Source organism: Odontesthes bonariensis, chromosome 9, assembly GCF_027942865.1.
Source record: "Odontesthes bonariensis isolate fOdoBon6 chromosome 9, fOdoBon6.hap1, whole genome shotgun sequence".
In the NCBI taxonomy this organism is placed as follows: Eukaryota; Metazoa; Chordata; class Actinopteri; order Atheriniformes; family Atherinopsidae; genus Odontesthes; species Odontesthes bonariensis.
The window spans coordinates 7,745,741-7,771,471 of NC_134514.1; the positions used below are offsets into that span (position 1 = coordinate 7,745,741).

At 42.2% G+C, this 25,731-nt stretch overlaps 2 protein-coding genes across 2 annotated transcripts; both read right to left on the minus strand.

Moving 5' to 3' along the window:
• Nucleotides 1-1,658: 1,658 nt before the first annotated feature.
• Nucleotides 1,659-10,954, minus strand: treh (trehalase (brush-border membrane glycoprotein)). Its single transcript, XM_075474564.1, has 16 exons — nucleotides 10,928-10,954; nucleotides 9,393-9,415; nucleotides 8,886-8,986; nucleotides 8,657-8,804; nucleotides 8,098-8,185; nucleotides 6,725-6,825; nucleotides 6,538-6,630; nucleotides 6,241-6,357; nucleotides 5,917-6,036; nucleotides 5,792-5,841; nucleotides 5,062-5,262; nucleotides 4,750-4,967; nucleotides 3,168-3,279; nucleotides 2,570-2,682; nucleotides 2,435-2,488; nucleotides 1,659-2,141 (listed from the first exon to the last, which is right to left on the minus strand). The coding sequence occupies exons 1-16, from the start codon at nucleotides 10,952-10,954 to the stop codon at nucleotides 2,004-2,006; spliced, it is 1,704 nt and encodes a 567-aa protein (XP_075330679.1). The 3' UTR covers nucleotides 1,659-2,003.
• ddx6 (DEAD (Asp-Glu-Ala-Asp) box helicase 6) lies at nucleotides 9,608-25,677 on the minus strand. Its single transcript, XM_075472910.1, has 14 exons — nucleotides 25,554-25,677; nucleotides 24,206-24,830; nucleotides 24,053-24,116; nucleotides 23,795-23,899; nucleotides 22,808-22,937; nucleotides 19,837-19,983; nucleotides 18,860-18,954; nucleotides 18,633-18,755; nucleotides 18,392-18,520; nucleotides 18,113-18,229; nucleotides 17,613-17,676; nucleotides 14,409-14,510; nucleotides 14,132-14,311; nucleotides 9,608-12,800 (listed from the first exon to the last, which is right to left on the minus strand). Exons 2-13 carry the CDS (start codon nucleotides 24,397-24,399, stop codon nucleotides 14,136-14,138), a joined length of 1,446 nt encoding a protein of 481 aa, XP_075329025.1. The 5' UTR covers nucleotides 24,400-24,830; nucleotides 25,554-25,677; the 3' UTR covers nucleotides 9,608-12,800; nucleotides 14,132-14,135.
• Between the last annotated feature and the right edge of the window lie 54 nt (nucleotides 25,678-25,731).

The following is a 25,731-nucleotide window of genomic DNA, read 5'->3' on the forward strand; positions in this document are numbered from 1 at the left end:
TCGCACGCCAACACTGAATTTTCCCTTTGTTTCAGAACTCAGTTACACCTGAAGTGCATAAAGGCGCGACTTCCAAAATGTGGAACAAACTTAAACTCAGGCTTTGTAGGTGAAAAAAAAAAAAAAAAAGAAGAAGAAGAGATGTGTTAACTTGGGAAGTTCAGGATCCGCTGCAGGATAACCAAAGTGTCCTCGGGCAAAATGATGAGCCCGTCAGCGCCCACTGGTGTGCTCATCATCTGCAGGTCCCTTTGGATGAAAGCACACAAATGAGTTTGGTAAAAGAAAATGAATAAAATTATAGTATACAGAATGCAGGTTTTTAGCTTCCCCGTTTCTTATCATCTTACAGGTTCCTTCCGTCCATCATCTGTACCAAGCTCTCAGTTTGTCAAAAGAAGAAGAAGAAGAAAAAAAAAAAAACCTGCTTCAGACCTGCAGTCTTCATGGTGGGAGCTTCAGTCAGTTCACAAGTGAACGAAGGCTCCCTGTTCCACTTTGCTGATCTGACTGACAGAAAGAGACATTTTTGAAAGTGCCCCCCTTCTCCAAAGAGTCTCCCCAGAGTATTCCCAAGTTGGTTGTACAGGTCAAAAACATGAGAGAAGCAACAAAATGCCTTAAATTATGACTCCTTACAGATGGCCATACTACGAGAGAGCTTTCAAGATGGCCGTTGTAATGATGTTGAACCTAAAGATAGTTGGAGTGGCATTTAAACAGTCAGAAAACCTTGAAGCTCGACTGCTGCTGTGACCCACATACACAAACTTTCTATTTAAAAATACAAAAAGAAACCGATGCCAAACAAAAGGCTTGGTATTCCAGAAGAGAAAAGGGAGCATGTCAGAGGAGGCGCTTGTACGATATTCCTGCAACCGGCATGTCGCTGGGTGGGATGCAGCATCAGGAGAAATACTGATGGCTCCTCCATTCGCTTCCAAAGCCAGATGTGGCCCAGATGCCAGACTTGGCTCTGCTCTCACTTCCCTGATCTTCTTCATCTCTGTACACATTTCAAGTAATGTCTTCAGTTTAGTCTATGACACCTTTCTGCCTCGAGTTCAAAATAAAAACGCCAAACAAAGGTCACATCCATCTTACTCTGGCATCCAGAGACTGGCGCCATGCCTTCCAGACACTTTGTGTCGCTACGACCAGTAATGAGTTGTGGCGTAAACGGCGACGGTAGACAACCGCTGAAAAGGTTTTTCCTTCGGATCGAGTCTTTTAAATGCTGCGTCTACGTTAATCTAATAACCCACACGGGTAAGAATCGAATCTTTAAGATTTACATTTTTAAGAAACCTAAAAAGATTCATTACAATTGATGTTAATTCGTATGTGAAGAGCCACTCAATGCATTTACCTTCAGCAATTACCTCTGAGTGGATTTTAAAAAGCCCTGAAACAGGATTCATAGAAAACTGCATCTATTAAATTCTGGTATTTAGCATTCTGTCGTCATGTTTTGCACTAAAATGTCTGCATATACACCAAAGGCCTTTACAACATGTTCTCTCTCAACACTTTCATGCTTTTCAACACTCCGTGACATCATCCACCGTCTGCTGGTTGACATTTAAAGATCGAGCGTAAGCAACTCAAGAATTTGATAATAAAAAAAACATGTGTTAACATACATTTGATGCCAATAATTCACATTTTATTTCTCACATTCAGACTTCATTTTGCAGGCAAATAGAAGAACTGCGGGAGTTGATACGGTGCAGCTTTAAACTTTATCATTTAATTAGTTCAATATCTGGGACAAGTTACAGGGAGCTACCTACGGTCCAGAAGCTTGATTTACCCCTGAAGAGAACATTAAAAGAAATCTAAGCATGCAGAATCATCTGCTGTTAAACCTGCTGATTGGAGTGATCCTGATGGTTGAGAAGAAGTGCACACTTTACTCTCAGTGGTGATGTGTTTGTGCAGCCCCTCAGTGGACAGGGGTGATGTCGTGGAGTGAAACCAGGGATCATTCTGACACCTCGGACTCACTGGAGCATGAGTGTGACTGAGACGACCAGAGGCAGCAGGAGTTCATAGCACACACGTCTGCCTCCCGAGGTGAGAGTCGCCCCATACTGATCCAGGAGCTGCAGGACAACACCATTGGTCCAACCAAAACCCAGCTGCAACAGCAGAGCGTAGGTTTTTATAATCAAGCTCGTTCAACCACCAGCAAAAGAAAGATTTAATTCAGTAATAAACACCTGACACACAAGAAGTGGATTTCTTACTGTTTCTATTAGCACCTCTGAATTAAAGGGAAGAAAATGACAGGAGGGAGTGTTTGCCTGTGAACTTGAAAATGTGTTCAAGATGAGGCAAAGATCAGGAAACAGCGACAGGGCTTTGCATGAAAAGAGAAGGACTTGAGTGACTAAGAGTTGGATTTAGTCCTTTAACACAAGAGAGCAAATACCTGAACTTCGTATTCTCCTCCACCACCAGGTTTGCCATCTCCGTTCACATCGTACTGTCAGGGGGAGGAAAGTTTGACCGTCTGTTATCACAGTGCAGCGTGAGCTCTGAAGCACCAAAGCTTCGAAAGACTCACCTTCTCAAACATGGCTTCATACTTCATATAGGCCAGCCAGTTTGTCTTGATCCAACGCTGGGCCAATTTAAAAGCTAGTTGTTTGGCATCCTCAGAGGGCAGTTTGGATAAACCTGGAAAAATAAAAAGCCAAATACAGTTTTCATTACATGAAGCTGCCACAGGCTGAAATATTACAGATTTTTTTATGGCCCAAGTTTGATTTTTGTTTTTTTTCTTATGATCCAATCTGTTACCAATTACAACACAGTTGAGCATGCATTTCCCTCGATGAAGACCAAATTGAAGGCGAAAAGCCCCTGAAGCAAGAAGAAAATGAGGACAGCATCACCAAAGAAGATGCCAGATGAAAAATGTGGGAGCTGACAGGAGCAGTTCCTCCCCTGTGCATCCGATGTGGATGTAAACACCTTCGAATTAATACCAAAACTTTGGACTGATCAAACATACTGCTGGCCTCGGCTACTAAGCCACAGCAAGTAAGCCAACTAGTGAGACTGCACCATGTTTGTGTGGTAATATCTGAAAATGTATGGAGGAGATGGTGAATCAGAGCTTCAGGACACACACAGTGGAAGATCGAGTGTTTGTTTCCTACCTTCTATAAGCATGTGCTGCAAAGGAGGCCATGCGTTAGGGTAGTCCCACTGCTGGCCGGACTCCCTCAGCGATGTTGGGACTCCATTGGGGAACTGGAGCGCGCCACTCCCCTGTGCACACGAGAAAACAAGTGCAACCACACATGAAACCTCTGTAGTGTGTGTGTGCCATCTGCTGGTGAAACCGAGCATAGCCACTGAGGCACAAGAAACATGGTGGAAGTGGGCTTCTGAACAATCTGTCCTCCCTCTGCCACCGTCAGGAAGAGGTGACGGGGCAGTTGTGAAGAAGATCCATCATTCAGTCCCCCATGCCAAAAATAAAGTCATTTTCAGATATTCAATTTTTTTGGGGGGCTTTTTATGCCTTTAATGGATAGTCAGTTGGAGAGAGAGACAGGAAGCAGGGGGCAGAGAGATGGGAAAGACATGCAGCAAAGGGCCGTCCGGTGTGGGACTCGAACCGGGGCCAGCTGCAGCGAGGACTGTAGCCTCTGTAAATGGGGCGGCCGCTTAACCCACTACGCCACCGACTGCCCCCAGATATTTAATTTAAAGTAAAACAAGAACAAAAACTACAACTTTGAAAGATTAAAGAGACAAAGGAGGATTTTTTTTTTTGGAACAGCACAGCTTCACTTTTTGTAGTTGAATCAACACGATGAAATAGATGCCATTTGTGAGCAAAGGCATGCACATATTATTCAGCACGGTTCCATCATCATCTCAGACTAGGTGTTTATTCCTCAATCAACCCAGTTCACAGCAAGCACTGTTCAAACTCCAGATGTTTCCAGTACGATAACAGCGAATCTGGGCTGTAATCATGAGCCAAGCTGAAAACTTGGCATATCTCAGCATGGTGTGCAGTGTGTCCTTAAAACATTTGAAGAAACTGGACAAGTGGAGGACAGAAGAAGAAGTGTCAGGCCTAAAGAACTATCTACAGCAGATGAACAGGATCTGAAAGTGATGTCCTTAAGAAAGAGGAAAACATCCAGCAAAGACCTGACACAGGAGCTGAGAGATGCATCTGGACCTTCAGCTGATCCATCTGCTGTTGGCCCAAGCCTCATCAGAAATGGGCTCCATGGAAGGGTGGCTGTCAGGAAGCCGTTCTTAAGGAAGGGAAACAGGGAGAAAAGGCTGAGCTGTGCCAAAGGACACAAGAAGTGGGCTGAAAATCAGTGGCAGCAGGTCTGATGGAGGGATGAATCCTCCCCAGAGCCCGGAGCTCAACATTACTGAAGCAGTGTGGGATCATGTTGGCAGAGAACGGAACAAAAGGCAGCCCACATCCAAAGAAGAGCTTTGGGATGTCCTTCAAGAAGCCTGGAGAACTATTCCTGAAGACTCCTTAAAGAAAGGACAGAAAGCTCGTCTGAGAGGGTTCAGGCTGTGCTGGAGGAGAAAGGAGCTCAGAGCAGATATTCACTTTAAAGCTCCGTAGAGTTGTCGTTACCTTGTGTACTGTACTGTATGTTCCACACGCTCACAATAAATCACTGCACCCAATGTTCGGTTTTTCTGGCAATATTTAAAGAAATCCGATAAGGGGAGGTGCTTGTTTGTGGTACCAACCTTGAGGTACTGCAATGCCTTCTCTCCCATCTCAGGCAGAGAATAGCACTGTGCCCAAACAGGTGCCAGGTTGGAAGGGTAGAACTCAAAGTGTTTGGACCGCGTCACCAGGCTGTAGTCAAACCACGCTCCTCTCTCAGCATCCCACAGCACCGCCTCCATAGCTTTCATTCTGCGGGCTGCAGCCTGCTCATACCGAGCCGCTGAGTCACCATTACCTGTCAGGAAGCAGAAAAATCAACATTACGCAACACCAGTTTGGAGCTGAAAGCAGAGATAGACCCAAGGTCAAAAGGCTGCTGGTGTTCTCACCCAGTAACCGGTGAAACGAAGCAAGAGTTTTCTCGCTGCGGCACATCAGCGCGTTGAGGTCAGTGGGGAGGATCTGGCTGGTGCGGGTCTCTCTGAGGGAGCCGTTATTGTGGCCTTCACCGTCTATGTACCAGCGGGAAGTAAAGTCCCAACCAGACTCTGCACCTGCTTTCAGATCCATCCACAGCTGCCGTTTGTCCTCTGAGGCCAAGGAGCGAAAAGGCAAGCGGAGCCATGATCAAACAACATTTAATATTCAGCCCTTATTCATGTAGGTCTCTTTTCTTAGCTGGATATTAAATATTCAGCCTTACACCGAGCTATGTTTGCTTCGGTTTTTCTAACATTTTTCATTTGCTTTCAAGATCGAATTAAAACCAAAAAAAAGAAGCTTCTTCTGAAGGAAATAACTTTATGAACATGATTGATTAAAAAGAAAAAGAAAAAAAGTGGGGAATTGCTTCAGTTAATGGAAGCAAACATTTTGGTGGCAGAAAAATTTAACATTCTAGAAAATAACAGCTTTTCTTCATCGGGAGGCTCGCAGAACGAATGTGTTGCAACATTAATTATTCATCGCAGCATGATTAAGTCTTTTCAGAGCAAATTTGTTTTGCACAAATGATCCGCGGAAATGCACGCCGGTTTTTAAAGAGAATCTCTAACCGTGCATCTCCTGCTCACAGAGGATTCATTCAGCCACATAAAAACAACATTAATAAGCCGTTACCAGCGGTGAGCCCTTCAGCTAATTCCAGATCATCTGTATAGGATTCCGGCCTGAAAGAAAACACGGCGTTGGTGTGGGTGAAACCGTTTGTTTTTAACTGTTCAGCACATTTATTTCAGGCCTACCTGGGCAAGTCCACCGGCACATGATACCGGTTCAGGACATGTTCCCCGTTTAGGTTTACAGCCACAGAACGATTGTGCATCCAGAACTGGTACTCCCTCTCCAGAAGTGGTAAAGCTGCACTGAACGTGCACATTTGTATAAACAGCAAGAGACAATATTTTAATTCTAAGTCACATAATAACCGAGCGTAGTTCAGAAAACCGAAGCATGGGGTGCACAGAGCGGCACAAGCACTACCCTTTTCATGTTAGATTGTGCAGGAGCCACGAGGCGGCTGAAGAAGAATGTGTCTGGCAGGACGTTAGCGCCGGCCTAAATATCACCTGAGGAGCTCTTTATCCTTGGTTGCCTGATAGTAGCTCTCCACCATTAGAGTGAGGAATGGAGGCTGACTGCGCCTTTCATAGTAAATCCGCCCACCGTTTGGAATGAAGCCATATCTGTGGGAGGGCGAGAGAAAAACCGTTATTCCACAGATCTTAAACCCCACCGAGAGCTCCATTTCAAGGGCGCATAATTCCGGATGCTAAATGACTTATTCAAAATGAGCATGCAGAAATACCTGCAGAAGAGGGTTTTTTTCTTTTGGGAGTATAAGATGAACACGATTTGAGACTTGCCTGTCTACAAGGTGGAGAAAGTTCTGAATCATCCCAAAGGCTGTGTTTGTCATCTCTGAGAGAAGGAGCCCATTGATGACCCAGTAGGAGTCCCTGTTGGGCACAGGAGGCCAATGTTACCGTCTGCATGGGGAACCTGGGAGATTAGAATCAAACACCTGAACAAAAGGCCGCACGGGTCACCCACCAATAGTAGAGCTCCCTGAAACGCCCCCCTGGCACAACCACCGGATGTGGAGTGTAAATCTGCGAGTAGAGCTCTGGGTGATCTTTGACACTGGTGCGGATCTGCATAACAGGCCATTGTTTATTAACAGTTCTCAAATTGATTGATTTTTTAAAATTTATTTAGTCTATTATTTTTAATATTTTTATTAGAATTGGTATTATTATTAATATACAATCTTTGTAAAAAAAAATTGAGCTACTTGACTAATTTGAATTTCCCCCATTGGGGGATGAATAAAGTATTTTTCTATTCTATTGATGTAGATTACAGACATGTGGAAAATAAAGAACACCCTCTTAATTTTTACTCAAGTTTTACAAATCAGGTCTAGAATGAGGGAAGTACAACCACAGATGAACAACATGAAACATTAAAATGTGGCTTTTTCCAACAAAAACTAAGTGCAGAAGCAGTGTGTGAAAAACCAGAAGTCCAACCTTACAGTTTCCATTAGAATTAAGAGTTGCAGCCAGGCGCTACTAATCAGATACACCAAATGATCATCAGCAAATGTGAACACCTCTATAAAAACACATGTTCTCAGTTTGCTGGTCTGGAGCATTCAGGAGGAAAGACATCAGCAATGATATGGTACAGAGACAAAGATTATTCACAAGCTGAAAACATTCAGGACAGCTGTCAATCTTCCCAGGAGTGGACGTCCCAGCAAGGTCACCCCAAGGTCAGAAACCCAAGAGCTACATCTCAAACTCTGTAGGCCTCAGTTAGCAGGTTAAAGGTTAAAGTTCATGACAGCACAGTTAGAAACAGACTGAACAAGTATGGCTTTGGAGGAAACCAAACACAGCACATCAGCATAAACACCTCACACCAGCTGTCAAGCACGGTGGTGGAGGGCTGATGATCTGGGCTGGTTCTGCAGCCACAGGACCTGGGCACCTTGCCTCAACCCGACTGGGCTGCTGTGGTGGGACCTTCAGAGAGCTGTGCAGAAACCAGAGCTGCAAACCTCAATGAGCTGAAGCAGCGCTGGAGAGAAGAGTGGCCAAAGGTCCTCCACAGCCATGAGAGAGACTGATAACATAAAAACAATTGCATCAACTTATTGCTGCTAAAGCTGGTTCTTCACACTGCTTCTGCATTATGTTATTGTTGAACAAGAACTATAACCACGTTGTTCATCCGATGCATTTATCCAGTTTTAAGACCTGGAAGAAAGAGACTGTGTGGGTGTAATTTCCGCCTTCACAACAGTAAATGTAGTTGTAAACAAATGTTTTTTTCTGTGTGCCTGTAAATTATGCCTAAATCTAGCAAAGTTTCTCAAAAATAAATGAATAAATCCTGAAAAATCATCTTCACGGTGTCACCTTTCTGCCCAGCGACTTCCACAGATTATGTATTTTTTCCCCCCAGTCACGCAGTTTATCATCTGCGATTCTGTCCAGGAACCTTGGCCTGCGTGCGAGAGCATATTCCTGTTAAAACAAGTGCTTTTAAGAGCTCTTAGATCCAAGGACTCAGGTCAGCTGGTCCAGTCCAGAGTCCAGACTAAACATGGAGAAGCAGCATTTAGCTGTTATGCTGCAAACAAGTGGAACAAACTGCCAGTGGAGATTAAACTTTCACCAAATGGAGACATTTTTAAATCCAGGTTAAAAACATTTCTTTTCTCATGTGTCTATGCATGAAATATCTTTTAACTTATCTAGACTGTTGCCTGTTTTTAAATTCATTTAAATTATTTTATTCGTTTCTCTTTATATTCTTTTATGTATTTTTAATGCTTCTTCCACTCCCTGCTGCAATGCTTTTATTTTATGTAAAGCACTTTGAACTGTTTGTACATGAAATGTGCTATACAAATAAATTTGATTTGATTTAAAGGGCAGCTTTAACCGGGCAGAACAGCCAACAGCTGGATCTCACTTGTCATGCCAGTCTGGTGGTGTCCATGACTCAAACTCTGTCCCTGGCTGATCAAAGTGTGCGCTGAGGAATTCCTGCAGTTTCACAGGGGGGATGGTCGCATTTGGCCACTCATTGGAAAGGTTGCTAAACGACGACAAAACAACATCTGTTGGGAAAAAAATGACAGAGCAGCTGAAGGAGGAGCGTAGCCGCCATCATGACAGAGGCATTTTCTGACATGACTCACCAGGAGCGAACTTCAGCTTCATGTCAACAAAGTGCTTGTCATCGTCAAACAGTTTCGCTTCCTGCACCTGATGCAGGATGGGCCCCGTGCAGAATATTCCACTGAAATAAAAGTTGTGAATTATTAACAGATATGATAAAAGGTCCCTTCTTTATTAGTGGAAGGTTGTAACAGTATGGCTGAGAAGTAATAACTCCCTATCAGTGGCACTAATAAAATATGACAGCTAAGGGCAAAGGTCTACTGATGCAAGCTTGATTTAACGCTTCATTTTCTAATACAACAACTCAAATCCACCCCAAAAAGGTGCTAACAAGTAAACAACTAAATGTGACGAGTGTCCTCTGAAAACAAGCTGCGACAGAAAAATTTGTTTAAATCTAAGCAGAAAGTGTTTGCGTCGAATGGAAAATGAAAAACCTGGAATGGAATAAACAGGATATTAAGTCCAAGGTTCCTCGTATGTAGAAACACCTAAAAGCAAGAATACCGAGTCGTTCATCTTACCTGTCACACGGAGGAGGAATACTCTTTGAACAAGCAAAGAGAGACACAAAAAAGAAGCCACAAAACACCGAGGCGTGCATATCTGAAGAGAGAACAAGCAGGACTGCTTCCTCCGGGTCAGCGTTTACATCAAGATAACAGCAGCAGCACACCGACCCCGAGCTTTCACACAGAAGCAAACACAGGAGGCAACAAATAACAAACACTCCAGTCCGTAAATTTCAGTGAGCTTTATTTTTAAACCAAACTTTGAATCCAATATTACCCATGACGTCTGAACTCACTTGTAAAATTTGCATCACTGAAAACTGCCAATTATATCAAATTCAAAATAAAAGAAATAAACTCAGGTTTCAAATTGACTTAAATTTGGAGACTTTAAGTAAAGGTGTACTCCATCTGAACACTTGTTTGAAAAAAATAATAATCTAAAGGGCAACTCTGAAATCTTTTCATACCCATTACCAACACTTTGGATTTTTTATCTTTTTTCTTTTCTTCTTCCTTTAGTCTTAGCGTCTTGTGTTAAAGTGCCCATTGGCCCCAACCAATTTTCTTTTTACTGATGCACCAACTTTGAGGGAAATCCTAAAAAGGACTCCTCGCACAGTCTCTCGACGGGGCAAGTGATGGGACGGCCTAATTGCACACGACACAAGCTGTGTCAGATGTGTCGCAACCATCGAGAGAACCAGCGTGTGCATCAGGGCAGCGAGTGAGCCAATTCAACCACCCAAATAATTTTAAAAACACCTTTAAGAATGAGACAATTTGCTTACAAAAGGCTACACGTTTAGTCACCCAATCTGGGGAAAGATGCTCTTGTCTCAGTCTTGAAGGTTCTCAAATTGCCAGCCTCAGGCAGCATTGCTGCAAACTATCAAAGATGTTACACACCAAATCTTCAAGGACTGAAGATTTTTTTTTTTTTTTTTCTTTCATCTCTAAAGCACTGGCTGGGGCAATTACTGCCAGAAGGCTGGCAAGAGACAGACAGCTGCCAACTGTCTGAACAGTTAGATCCCTGTTCCCCTCAGTAATGCTTCACTTTGAGTTATTTGGTTGATAAATACAGCCCTCCCACCCTTAAAGACGAATTAGATCAGATGTGAAAGTATTTGTGGGGACAAAAGAACTGAGAGGACAGGGATCAGAGTTCTAACCAATGAGAAAACAGGTGAGTAATCTTGAATAATCGTTGCAACTTTTTTTTCTTCTTTTTTTAAATGAGCCGAAATGAAAAGAGTAGTTACAATTCTCACCGATTAGAACAGTTGCGAGAGCATCTCACAGTGGAAAAAGGGAAACCTCCGCAGCAAAAAGGTTCTCGCTGGACAAGAATGTTCAGAGAACCTTTGTGCAAACAAAAGGTCGTCAAGTTGCTTGTAAATAACCCAAACCCCGAAATATAAAGTAATAAAGGGCAGAGAAGTAAGCCATGAACTCAGGCAGTTGGTTTCGACTAGCAGTCCAACATTTTTTTTGTAATCCATCGTGCCCATCCCCCTCCGTGCCTATTTTTTAAGGATCTGCACCACGATGGGCGTCTGCCCTCTGGGCATCGTGAGTGTACAAAAAGCAGTTCAGTCAGAGAGGGAGGCTGAACCTGCCCCTCTGTTAAGTGCAACCCAACCTGCTTAGGTCGTTTTTCTTTTTTTTTTTAGTAAAGTAGCTTTTGTTAGCCAGATTTAAGAAAGCCAGCTAACTTGCACAGCAAAGAGGATTAATTCCTGCTACATTTCAGGTCAGATGGTTCGTTTTGATGCGTTCGGCCAACATTCTTTAAAGGGGGACAACAAAACAGCCTCTGCCCAACATCAGGAATTTATGGAGCCGCGCTCAAACGCAGCTTTTATCAACGTAACATCTAATACCGTCCCCCAGAAAACAAATTTAACCGCCAATTCAGCCGCACTGCAGCATGTAATACTACTACGTGACAGATTATCGTTTTCTCTTCACACACCAGCACTTGCTTTTCGTTGAAAATCGTAAGTGTCTCATGAGTCAATTTCACAAGTCAAGGCTGGTGCCAACAAAGAATTAATTAATCAAAATGCACAAGCTTCAGAAAGCCATCTGTCTTGACTCAACGCTTGTTAACACTGGTAGCAGGAGAATAAGGGCGAAATTTAACACTTTAAGTGCGTCTTTGAAGAATTGCACTCGCCATCGAATTTGGAGGCTAAAAGATTAGCGATAACTGTCTCAAAAACATTTCATGGGCAACAGCCTTCAAATGTTTTTCTTCTGCAATTTTCTAAAATTATAAATAAATTCACAGGCCAATGTTGCAGAACAAACAAACTGGCAGTAAAGGAAAAAGGGTCTCCAGTGCTAACAAGAGAGAAGGGGGGGGGCGGCGGCTTTCCAGTTTGTCAGCCAGCCTTTTACACTTGTTTAAAACTATTTTAAAATGAAGGTATATACACAAGGTGTAAGGTGCACCCCACCAGTTGGCTGCATGTCTTGCAGAAATAAGTATGGCCATCCATAGGAGGGTGAAACAGGACAATAAAGAGAAAAGAAAAAAAAACACAACAAAAGCAATCTCTCCAAATAAACTCCACTGAAACAGGAATCCTCATGACGCGTGGTGTTACAAGGCTGCTCATTGACTTTTAGTGTTCCGATGCTGAAGACAGAGGAAAGAGTCTGGGTCTCCAAGAAGCATGAGTCCCTTCACAACAGCTGGACAGTCTGGCTGGAGGAAAGAAAGAAAAAAAAATATCCAGCATCTGTCCGTGGAAAATCCAAGTTTGTCCTCATTCATCAGCCAGACTCCAGTTCAGCTAAGCCAGCGAAAAGATAACTCAGACCAGCCTTCCTCCAGATGACCTCCATTCCTTACTAATGGATGAATCAACCAAAACAAGTTATGGATTCACCTTTTTGGTCAGACGTTTAGTTAATCAGATTCTCAATTAGGTGAACATGAATGTGTGGTATGAAGTGAGCAGAATGGCAGATAATGAAGGGTTATTACTTTAGAACGAGTTGAACTGCTTGTTAAGGCACTTGATACAAATTGGTTAAAACTTCCTAAATAAAAGGTGGAGGATGGAGTGTGTCATCTCTGGGTCTGTTGGTGCTGGCTCGTGTCAGTGGTGGATATGAATCATCTATGTGCACTGATATTTTCGACTTGGTCCCATGCTTCCTCCCCCGGTGCTCATGTCTTCAGTACTTTGTGGTGCAGCACAGGGCCTTAAAGGCAAATGAGTTCTTCCAAAAAGCGTCCATCAAAAATACACATCCCTAAAAGGTGGCATCCAAAAAGGAAGACTGACAGAAACTGTACATTAAAAAGAAAAAATAAATCCAAGACGGTGGGGGTTGGAGAAAAAAAAAAAAAAAAAAAAAAAAAAAAAAAAAAAGCATACAAAGGGGAGTGGAGGATGGACTGATCTGTTGAGAAAGAAGAGGAATAAAGTTAGCTTTCACTGGATTAAAGCAACCGATTCCAACACTAGGTGTTGCTGTGCGTCTTATTTTTATTAAAAACAGTTCAGATGAGTAAAAAATGTGTTCATCATGGAAAAAATTTAAAAATCACAGCAAGACTACAGTTGAAAACAGACACGTTTGATAAAAGATGGTCATTATTAGTACAAGCAATGCTGGGACTCTAGTTACCTCTATATTCTTGTTTTTCTTATATATTTTTTTTAATTAAAGGAGAGTAGGTTCTCTTTTTGTATTGTTGTTGCTCTCACCTGTAAATGACTCGTACTTTGTTTTTCGCACTTATGAACACAGAATGCTCATTAGGGCATACAGAGCGAAGAAGAGGATTAGATTAGCAGAAATATGACGTAAAGGTGCAAAACAGTGACTGAAATTTACAAAGATCTAGTCAGTGGAAGAAAAAAAAAAAAGAGAGAGAGAGAAAAGACTTTTAAAGAACTTTAAGCAAGTATAACCGAATATAATATACAGCCCCTCTGTTGAGTTTGTATGCATGTATGTATGTATATGTCAAATTAAAAAAGAAAAAAAATCCGTTAAAAAAAACAACTCAGATGAAACGGGCACAGAAACGGCACATTGTTCCACCTCTGAATGTAACATCTGAACCGTTGTTGACCAACAGTGTCGCAGATACAAAACGGCATTTAACATGAAGAACCGTCAGATCAGGCCATTCATGGCAGATATCCAACATGAAAAGGTTTAAGGCAGGGGTCCCAAACTGAGCCGTGAAAGGGCCGGTGTGGCTGCAGGTTTTTTGTTCCGCCCCAGCAGCAGCACAGCTGACTCGTTTCATTCAATCAACTGAACTCTCTGCACTGAAGGTCTTAGCCAGTTCAGTTGATTGAATGAAACGAGTCAGCTGTGCTGCTGCAGGATCGGAACAAAAACCTGCAGCCACACCGGCCCCTTCACGGGTCAGTTTGAGACCGCTGGTTTAAGGATTTCTGTAGTGAACAAAATTCAAGCGCTTTTGTCAACACACATTAAGACGAGCATTAGTTAGTGCTCAACCTTTCATCTTTACTTAACAGGATGTTCTCACCTGTAAAAAAAAAAAAAAAAAAAAAAAACAGTCTGGGTAATGACAGTGAAAGATGGCTACATTCGTTTTGCCAGTGAGTGACATCAGGGATTCAGCACATGTCCGAATGAATTCCTGCCATTTATCACTTTAATTACAAAACCCATTACTGCTGCCAGTCAGAGGCAGAAAAGGAGAGAACACTGGCTCTTGAATCTTCTATAATCCCAAAATGTGTACTCACTGGCTCATGGCTTGACTTCTTCGCCACTCTCACTGTGGTACTCTGCCACGTATAAGCTCTTATCAATGATGCCAGGGATGGGTTTGATCTCCGTTCCAAGCTGCTCCTCGATCCCTTTAAGGTTGAAGCGATCATCGTATGTGATGAGGTTGATGGCTAGACCCAGGTGTCCAAAGCGTCCTGGGAATTGAGATGAGGGTTTAAATTATTTGCATCTTACTCACGGATTAAAAACAATCGTGCGAGACGAGCGGAGCAGACGGTCGGCGGCTCTTACCAGAGCGACCAATGCGGTGAAGGTACGTTTCTCCCAGCTTGGGAAAATCGAAGTTGATCACAACATTCACAGCTTGAATGTCAATTCCTCTTGTGAAGAGGTCTAAAAAAGAGACGAGACATTTAATCAGCATCAAAGATAAAAACAGCTGTTATGAACACAAAGTGAAACTAAAGAGATGTAAACAAATATTTCAGTTCGTCACTTCTGGGACACCGAAAGAGTGAGTCATATCTCCACCAAACTGTGAGCCGTTAACTAGTTTCCCCATATATCAATCCTCAATACACTTCAGAGAAACAGATAGCAAACTAAGGGAGTTCTGCACACAGAAAGTCAGGGAAACTGTGTACAGACTCTAAGCAGTTGCTGTTCAAACTAGGGCTGGGCGATATGGGGAAAAAAAAGTACATCACGATATGGATTACTTTATATCCCGATAGCGATACATATCACGATATACCACAACAGAGGTTGCATTAGACTTTTTCATAGTCTGTTTTTTTGACGGACAGGGTCGAAAAAAATCCGCCATCGCCTATTTTAACCAGTCATCTCGTTTTCCAATGTGGGAGTCGCAACCCCGAACCGGGAACAACACAGCGCAACTCGGGGCCATAAGAGTAAACAAACAGCTTTGTGAATACATGTTCTTTTACTCGACATTCACAACTTTGAGGATGGAGTCCGTTTTGCTGCGTCTGCTGTGTCTCGTTGCATTGCTTTAACAAAAACTGCAGATCTCCCTCTCTCACACTGACGTGTGTCTGTTCAGTGTTCAGCGCTTTGGTCACCACAAGCACTTAAAAAAAAAAAAAAAAAAAAAAAAAAAACAAAGACGCGTGCAGAGATTTATCCAACAGATCAGGCTTTACCCTACTGTTTTTCGCGATGACAGTCAGGAAAGGTTGCGCTGTCAGTACAACTAACAGAGGAAACAGTAGTTCTTGGTACTCTAAAAGCCGGTCTGCAAATAGCCACAGCACTAGAACCTCCCTGGTAGTTCTACTCTGCACGGCTACTAGAAGGCTAGCTTCAGTCCATCGGCCACGACTCACAACCAGCACATGTGTGCTAAAATACCCGCGACAGTAAACAACTTGATTTGTTATCAGTACCAAAGCAGTGAAGAATCATTGAACACCATGCACTCGGCGGTGCTATTATTAAGTAAACATGACTGACTTACCGGTACCCTTCCTTCAAACTTCCAAAAGTCCGTGAGCCTCTCTATATCCGTTCATCAATACGCCTATCCAATATGTTGTCAATTCGATCTGTTTATGGTCCTTGGTTATGTCAAACCTCGTCAGAGTGAGTGCTCCCTTTTTTGGTTATAGAAACCGCAAAGGTGTGAGCGCTCTGTTCTTTAATATATAGCTATGTCTGTGGTGCTGCGACGTGCAGTTGAGCTTCGTTGAGCAAAGCAGACAGCTAAAACATATTGTTGACGTGTTTCCGACGCTTTTGCCTTGGAGAATATTTATCTTGTAAGTACTGCTATGGAGACTTAATTTGTTATGGTGGCGAAATGTATTCTGCTAGTTTTCAGTAGATGCTAACTCGTTTCATTTTCATTGATCTCGGTTGCTAATCGAAACCTAGTTATACAACGCTTTGCTTGTATAGTGCTTAACAGTTGTGTTTCTGTTTGTAATTATTTTCAGTTTACAAAAAACAAATGAGAAAGACGACAAGAGGACTTCATTAAAATACAGGAAAAGTCAAGCCTTGTGGTTTAATGAAGGACTTTTAATTGTTAGCTGGCTGTCTAGCTGTGCACAAGCATACGCACTGCGAGGACAGCACAATGACGAAAAAAAAAGTTTATCACGATAGAAAAAAATAGAGAAGGGTCACGATAGACATATTTCTATCGCCCTCACAATATATATCATCATATCGCCCAGCTCTAGTTCAAACACGTAGATGACGCATCCCCCCCCCCAAAAAAAATCATGTTAATTAACAGAATGCACCCAAAACAGAGACCTTCAACAGGAAACTGCTGTGTGGGTGAGGCTCTCAACAACATTACAGTGTTACATCTGCAATACAGATGAGTGGGTGGAAAGGAGCATATCAGCCTGTCAATTTTTCCAAATGTCAAAACTTTTAATTAAACTTGTGATACTTGTAAAAATAAAATGGGGTTCTAATATTCAAATAGATGAACTTTAAGTGGACAAAGCCCCGATAGTCTCATTACCACCTAAAGAAATGATCAGTCATTTCACCGTTGACCAAACAGCATCTCTGCCAACAAGGACACTTTAAAATGTGAATGGAGCCGCTTCAAACTACTCATCGCAAATTAGTTGAGAAAGCAGCTCAATTGAAGTTTCAGCATTTGAGAGGAGAAAATTGCAGTTCTCGTGCCGTCGTTTCTCATTGTGGAACTCGTTCCGACAGTACATAGCCGCTTTCGGACAGACCGTTCTAAGAAAGTAGTTATCAGAAATACCCTCCTCGAATTTCGTTCTGATAACTATCCTTCCCCAGCGGAACTGTTTCAGTCTGCATTCGCACATGAGTCGGGACCTGATCGGGACTGATGCGCCGCGCGCAGCCGTCTGCTTCAGTGACGTGTTATCCGTTAGCCGTTTAGCGCTACATTCAAACACAAAACAAAACGGTAAAAGTAAGGAGAGTAGAAAAAACACCACCAAGAAGCTAATATGGAGAGCAGGGAGGCCACTGTGTTTATGGTCTGCATGATGGTGATATTAATCATGGACAATCACATCAGGCGTCTAATATCGAGGCTGGAAAAGCTCACAGAGAGTCAGGAGACGATACTTTTTTATTTCATGAAGGAAGAAAGGAGAGCAGAGCGCTGCAGACAAATGAGACCAGTGTAAGTTTAACTTATTAAACACCCGCTGGTTGTGTCTGTGTCTATGAGGAAACATTTCAGCCGTGATAGCATGACATGGGGCGTAGCTACCGACCACCACACACCTTCGTTAGATTCGTTCTATAGAACCATGAAAAGACCCGACCTCGGAGAAGGAGCTAAATAGTTATAGGAACTGAGGGAGAAAGCCCCGAGTTCCTGTATGTCCGAACACGGGAGAAAACGGCCCCGCGGATTAAAAGGTTATTAGAACTGCCAAAGGTTCCTACAGTCCGAAAGCAGCTCATGTCAGCATCTGACATTCAGACCATTTCACCACATCTTTCAGGTGACATGCCATCACTTACCAGTGCAGACGAGATTCCGGCACAGGCCATTTCTGAAGTCGTGGAACACACGGTTGCGATGCTCCTACGAACCAAAGAAAAGGTAATTTAGATTCACCGAAGACGATCTTCTTCATACAGACGCAGGACAGCAGAACTATGCAACATGGTAGCATGGCTGTCATAACAAGGTGACTGCTGCAGGTATACAGCTCCGGTTTATAAAAATCAACCCCTAGCTTGGATAAAGTAAACATTTGTCTCAATCAGAGCAGATAAAAGTGGAAGAAGTCCAAAAGCAGTTTGTAGAGGTACTCGGGTGTCAACATCGGCGGTTAAGTGGAAAAACGCTCGGGAATCAGAACAGCAGTGTGGACGGTATCAGCACATGAAGTAACAGGAAGAGGACATTCACACAAAACTCACTTCAAGAAAAATTTAACGAAAGTGTAGCTGCTGTTGCACCAATTCCAACTCGTGTTTTAGCTTCAAAACATTGTTTTTCTCAGGCTCCAGCTCACCTGTCTCATCTTGGCATGAATGTAGAAACACGAATAACCAAGCTGGGAGATCTTCTTGGCAAGGAGCTCCACCCTCTGAGAGGAGTTGCAGAATATTATAGACTGGTTGATCTGGAGCTGGAAAAAGAAAGGAGATTAAATGCTGAAAAGGGGAAATCTTGTGCATTTGTTAAAATGACCCGTTAAGCACATTTATGACACCATCTTTGCACAAAGTTGGTTTTTTAAATCCACTTTCTGTTCAGGAGATTAAACAGAATGCAGAGAAGCAACACTTACCCTGGAAAACAAGGTGTTAAGGCAATGGACCTTTTGCCTTTCAGTTACATAAGCATAATACTGAGTCACACCCTTCAGTGTAAGCTCCTCCATTAGGTTGATCTCATAGGGTTTCTGCAAGTGCGCATTCTGCAATGGGTAAAAACATGAAATACGTTCAGCTCGTTAGACGAGTCAAAGCTACATCCGTTCACGAGCTCACGGCAAATGACACGAGTACTTAAACATGAGGAAGATGTACCATAAACTTCTGCACGCTGAGAGGGAAGGTTGCAGAGTACAGCAGAATCTGCCTCTGTTTGGGCAGGAAGCCCAAGATCTCCTCCATCATGACCACAAAGTCCTGAGACAGGAGTTTGTCGGCCTTTAAACGCAGTGAAAAAAGAAGCACATTTTAGTTCACCCGGGAAACTTTTTAAGCACAGATGTCACAGATTTATTAACACATTATAGAACAACCACACTCACTTCATCCAACACGATCATCTGCACTTGATTGACTTTGGCCACCCCCTTCTTAATGAGGTCCAAAATCCTCCCAGGAGTGGCAATGATCACATGTACTGTAAAATAAAACAAAAACACAGTTTTGTTAACCAACAGGTGCGCTGGATTTTCAGAGAGTGGCACCTTTATCATACTGGCTACACTGAGCCAATGAGGAGAGCCTTTCAGAAAACTACATGTTGCCGTATCAAGCTTCATGGAAAATTGAATTTTTCTTTAAGTCGGACAATGTTTGAAGTATACCGATAGTTTAACAGCACAACCCAAGATCAACAATCATCCCACATTTCAGGATGTGTGAAAAACCAATGTTCATTATGACCTTCAGAAGACATGAACAGTTAAACAGGTTTCTGTAACACAAAGACTGGGTTATAGACCGTTTTACTGTTGCTGGGCAGAACCATTAGACTTCTTTTTAACATTATCAGCCACATCAAACATTTTCCAGATGACATCTCAGTCTCAAACTATATAAAACCTGTCAAACCTATTCATATTGAAAGGTAATATTTAAATTGTAATAAAAAAAGCAAAGGTTGTTTTCGCTGTTGAACAGCTGTGCATACGGTCTGCAGTGTGTTAATATTTTGGGCTGTACACATACTTCCACATGGGGGTTCAATGCAAAGATGTACGCTATATTTTAATTACTTGGATTAATGTTTCCTATATCGTTAAACAAAAAAAACTTCACACATTTAAAAAGAACCTGGTGTTTTCTGGAAAACTACAGAAACAAGGTGGATTAACTTGTTTAAATTATGCAGTTTTGCTTGCAAATAACCAAGAGATCCATTGATATTCTTAGCAGGATTGTTTAGGCTGGAAGCTGAAGTTCCCACATTAATATGCAGACCATTAATGCAGCACCCCCGGCAAGTACGAACACAGTAATAAGTAAAGCAACACAATAAAACTGAGACTGCAAACATTACCCGTTTCATCAAGTCTCATGATGTCATCCCGGAGGTTGGTTCCACCCGTGGTCGCCATTACCTTCACGCCACCCATGTGTTTGCTGACCTGGATACATATTTGGCTTACTTGCAGTGCCAGTTCTCTGGTGGGCACTATGACCACGGCTGGAAAAAAACAGAAACATGGTGTTGAAGCCAACTCTTAATCAGAACACGTTGACAAAACTTCACATATTCCCAAAACTAAATCAAGTCACATGGCACCGCTCACATTTTCTTTACAGGAACTCACACAGAGGCTCCGGCACAGTCCAGTAGTTAAGACAGCTGAAGCTTATTCTGCCCCCTTGATTATCTCAGAGTCATTCTTTCTAGAAACGAGGCCTGCAGGACGCAGCATAAAGACGTCCCTTCATGTCATCTAAAGATACACTGGACCATTGAGTTTCCCAGATTACTGATGACAAGACCGCTCCTATACGCAGTGAGAAATGCTTTAATCTGCATTAAGCAAAGCAATTTAAACCCGCTTCTTTTGTAGCAGAAGCGTGTAAGTCCTGAGATAATTCGATGTGAAGCACAATTAAATCAGACTCCACGTGCAGCTGAATCGAGCTTCGGTTACAGGCCCACCCAACTGGATCACCATATACATGCAGGGGTATTACTGGTTTTGGTCAGACTAACTTTCAACCCCTTAGTGCCAAATAAACGTGCTTACAAACCACCAAGAACAGAAAACACGTCCTCCAGTATATTTAAAATGCTTTACAGTCATAGACCGTCATTTTATTTCCCCGATAACTCCCAACTTGAACTTAGCAAACATGTGTAATTGCTCATGAGTTATAAAATCCTTGGTAGTGCATTTGGCATGTGGAGTTAACGATTTTCTACCCTGGATGCTTTTTGATCCTTCCAACCATCCTACTGGACACCGAGATACGAGTCTCCGTTTGACTTGTTGAATTCTTTAGCAGCGAGGTAAGCCATGTGGAGTCTGAGACACAGGCCTACTCTTTCAATCACCAGATAATTGCTTTTAACACAGGAAACTGGTTGGATGATTATTTCCAGCAATGTATGAGTTTCTGTGCCACAGCACCACATGCTGCTGTTGCACAATATTAACTTTCATGAGCTGGTTGCAAACTGTTTTGCAACATTAGTTTAAAATCAACAGAAAGCTTTTTTTTTTTAATTCCTGGTTTCCAACCACTTAACTTTACTAATCAGTGTTACATTAGAGGCTGTTAAATGTGACAATTATACCTTTGTTTGAAAAAAAAAAAAAAAAGATCAAAATGGTTCATTTTATCATTTATCGCAATTAAATCTTTAGATTTTGATCTTTCCTTCCTCTCCATCCAACAATTTCTCAACCACCAAATTAGGGGTGGGCGATATGGAAACAATGTTGTATCACGATTTTTTTTGCATAAAATCACGATTTCAATTTTTATCACGATCTTCAATCCAAAAAAAAAAAAAAAAAAAAAAAAAAAAAGACCAATTACAGTAGAGTTAAGTCGACATGCTGAACCACAGAAGAGCTAAGGAGTAAAAGAAAGAATTTGGCAGTCAACACATTGTAATTCAACTGTAACCCAATTCAAGATGAAAAATAATGATCTAATTAATGACATCTGACACAGTGAGAGTGAAGCAACTGGAAATAGAAAAACGAACCACTGATGACGACTTGACTCCACCTCATGATGCCATTTAGCAACAGATGAGCAACGCTGCATGTTCATTTACTGCAGCCACAGTCACGCACTGCCATCACCAGAGCACCCTAAACAAATACTTTTCAACTGTGAAATGTTTGTCACGGTCGCGGTGCATCCCTTTTCTCTTGTATCGTAGTTAGCTTACGAGCTAGCGGTTTCCTCATCCGACCCGAGAGTGCTGCTGCTGGCCGTGAGTTTCTCCCGTGCGCCGCTATGGATGTGCTGTGGATGGTGCCGCTGCTGCTGTTCCCATTCCTGATGTGGACCAGCAGCAGTGGGTTAGGGTAGAAGAAAACCCGAACCAATTCCAAATTACAGAGGTGGATTTCCTCTTCTTCACCAGCTCGTCGGCTTGGCTTTCAGCCATGGCTGTCCATGCGTTTTCTAAGTTTTTACAAACACAACATGGAGGCGCGTAAGAAAGTTTCACGACGCACAGTTCGCTATGATTGGTCAGTTAGGTTAAGGACGCCCTACGTCTGCCGCATCGGCGGGAACCAGCATTAAAAAAAAATAAAATCATTGCGCTGATTGGCAAAGGCGATCTATACGGTTTCTCTAATTTGGTAGATCGCCTGCGATTCTCCACTCTTCCTCGCCAGTCACGATTTTATATCGTCAGATCGCGCACCCCTACACCAAATGAACAACGTCCACTTGATAATTGACATCGTCACCTTTACTGTATGAAAAGGTGACAAATAGTGATGTGCGATACCACCAATTTCATTCAGATCTGACATCAAGTCAAACCAAAGGTGATTTTGTTCACAGAAAACTGTCGATGTGTTAAAAGATTGAGTTTCAAACTAACCACCCAGTGACACCAAAACTCAGAAATCATCTTCCTTATTCTTTATGGAGACATTTCAGTTGTAATAAAGATGAGAAATTAAAACAAAGTGATCTGCTGAGAACCTGCGTGTTAACTTTAAATTATGGCAAATGACACATAGAACGAGCAAGTATGGATGTACCCTAACCCTACGTCACATGTAGGGTGGTTTTTATTTCTGGATGTAAAGAAGCGCCACACATGACTACACTTTGACTCAGCTGTTCATCAAGCTAGTCACGGCGAGTTTGTCCCTGCCAACCGGTGGGGAATAGATCCTGTAGATGGCTAAATTATGCATTGCGAGGAAAAAGTACCCGTCAACATGAAATTTAACAGATTTGTGAAAGTATCCTAAAACTTACACGTTTGGGATCGCAAATATCAATACTCAAGTATGGATTGGCACAAGCAAACTCACCTTGTATAAAGTCCCTCTTCAGGTCAATGCGTTCAAGTAAGGGAATGAGGTAGGCTCCGCTCTTTCCCGTCCCATTCTTGGCTCTGGCCAAAATATCCCTTCCTGACAGTGCAATGGGAATGCTTTCCTCCTGCACATGGAACAGTAATGGCCAGTGAATACGTCATCCCACTTCTTATACCTCATAAGTTGGTGCAAACAAATTAAGACCCATCACAAAACAGGCAACATTTGATATAAATGTTTTAGGCGTCTTATAAATGGAAAGCAAGTTCATTTGGAAGTCCCGACTCCCCTCTGCATTCTCCCATCAGAGGGACAAGACAGATGGAGCAAGTATACAGACAGGGGATGAAGCTGAAATGTATCTGGATTTATTTCAATGATATTCAGTGGTTCTCAGATTTATGAGTGAAGAATACGAAACTACAAAAGCAACTGGAGTCTCTGCTGAGAGAGAGACGGTGAAAGTCTCTCTCACCGTGACTGAGCCTGGGTCAGACTGGTCTGAACATTCTGACCAATGTAAGAATTTGGGTTAAGGGAGGGTAACGGACTCCAATATTCATTAAATCAGCTCATAGTGTCATGATAACTAGTATAAGAGTTAATACGCTTCCATCTGGACCATAGAGGTGACAGATACTACCATGGCCCAGAGCCATTTTACTTGTGGGGCTAAAAATAGCTCCACTAAGTGCAGGGGCTTGCTTTCTTATTTGTTGTATCACTTTAATCTGACCAAACCACATTAACCCTGTAGATTAATTTAAACCCACTAATCTCTACAGTCAGTGAAATCAGCTAAAGTAAAAACTGTAATATTGATCATCTCAAAACTGCAAGTGAGACATTTTTACCTCAGCAGAGACATCAAATAGCTTCTGGCGTCCCATCAAAGTAGAGCAGACGCTTTATTTTTACAGTTAAAACTCATTTCATGAAGCACAAAGATATCTTTAACTTTAAAGGGGGGAGTTACAGTACCTGAATTGGAGATGGCTTTTCCCAGCCCATCTCAAAGATTCCCATGAGTAGCTCCCTCTTTAGGCAATAATCTTCAAACTCATTGCCTTTAGTTGCAGTCACATCCTGTAATAATTGTTTGACGATACCAAAAATCAATCGACATTTGGTTTACAAGTCACTAAGAGCCGCTCATTACATTACAAAAAAAATAAAAAACTTCATTGTCAAGGTTTAAAACACATTATTTCAATACAAAGACAACCATCTTGTACCAACCGAAGTTCTCATCCTCATGTCTTTTGGGGGCAATTTCAAATTTTTCTTCCAGTCATCTCCAGGCCTGTGGAAGGTAAAGTTATCGTAAGTAATAAATACAATATCCTGACAGAAGATAAGTCGAAATTATTATATTACCATCAAAAAACTTACTTGATGACAGCATTTGTTGTAGGGGCTGGCTGGGAATTACCATTGATTGTGCCTTTCATCTGGTTCAATTGCTGCTGTTGAGGACCTCCTCCGCCTCCACCTGGAGCTCCAGAAGGTTTCACTGAGCCTCTCAACTGTCCATTCTGGTTGGACAAGCCCAAAATCACTGGGTTCTCTGTCCTGGTGGTGCTCATGTTTACTTAGCTTATTTTTTTTCTCAACTACGAAAAAAAAAATAATAATAATAAAAAAAAAAAAAAATCCAGCCAAACCTTTAACAGTCTCCAGATAAAGTGAGTCCACCCTGCTGGGACCACTCAAAACGTATGATTAGCCTTACCTCCCCCTAAACCTTTATCTTAAACAAAATGCTAATTTAAATATTTTTTTAAATCCTCAACAATAACGTTGGGACATCAGGTGTCAAGAAACGGATTCCTCTTTTCAACCTTTGCAAGAACTCTTAACATGGAAATTAAATCAGGGCTTTACAGAGTTTATCTGCCAATGTTATCTGGAAAAAAAAACAATTCACCAGAGGGCTTAGCTAGTTTTCAAGCGTCGGCCGACTGTTCAACTAGCCATCTTGTTAGCTTCACTGAGCCTCTGTGTCCTCTGTCCAACCCTGAAACATAGAAAATATTGTAAGATATGGCATGTTCGAGCAAAGTAAAGACAATTTAAAAAAAAAAAGGAATATTCAATACTTAGGCTTGTCACAATCTAAAGTGAATATTTTGCTGATTAAACGCAGTAACAGTAGCTAGCAGGCCTAAAGTCAAACGTTAGCCAACACCGACACACTATTACTAGTATTTAGATTTGCTAAAATAAAACTGAAGAAAAGTCGACGATTTACGTTGGTAAAGAACATAAGAAAAATAAATTAAGTTCGACTAAGCCACCTGTGCGATATTGTGAAGAAATATCTGAAACCAGAGGTACAATTTGCCCGTTTAATCCAACTAACTAACCTCGACGGGGTAAGTGGGCTAGTGGCGCTTCCTGCTAGCACGTTAAGCTAATGCTTCGTGCCAAATATGTGCTGTTTCGGTAATGAGCGTTACCGGTTGCACGAATACTTTGTGTAGCCGCTGTGTTACAACGTTAGTGTTATCAATGTTCTAATCTCAATATGTAGTCAGAACGTTTAATCTGTCAGTTATTTAGTACAGGATAACCCATGAGATTGGCAAACGCCGAGCAAGGTCTTCATGCGAGCTAGCACAAACTGGCTAACGGCGGCGGAATGCGTTCAGCTAACCTAATGGGAAAATTCGAGCGAAATAAAGAACCAAACGACTCCGACGTGTGTAAATTGTAGTCCTTTGGATGTTGGCGCATTTACCTTGATTTACAGAAAGAAAAAGGCGTTCCGTTTGCGGTGTTAGAACGGTGTACTCAATATTTAGCTGACTACGAAGGAGTCTTGTCAAGCAACCATTCAAGATGGCTTCCAGCCGTATTTAAACCCGCCCCCAACCAGCAGATCAGCTGATTCAATTTCAAATCAAGGATTTCCCTTT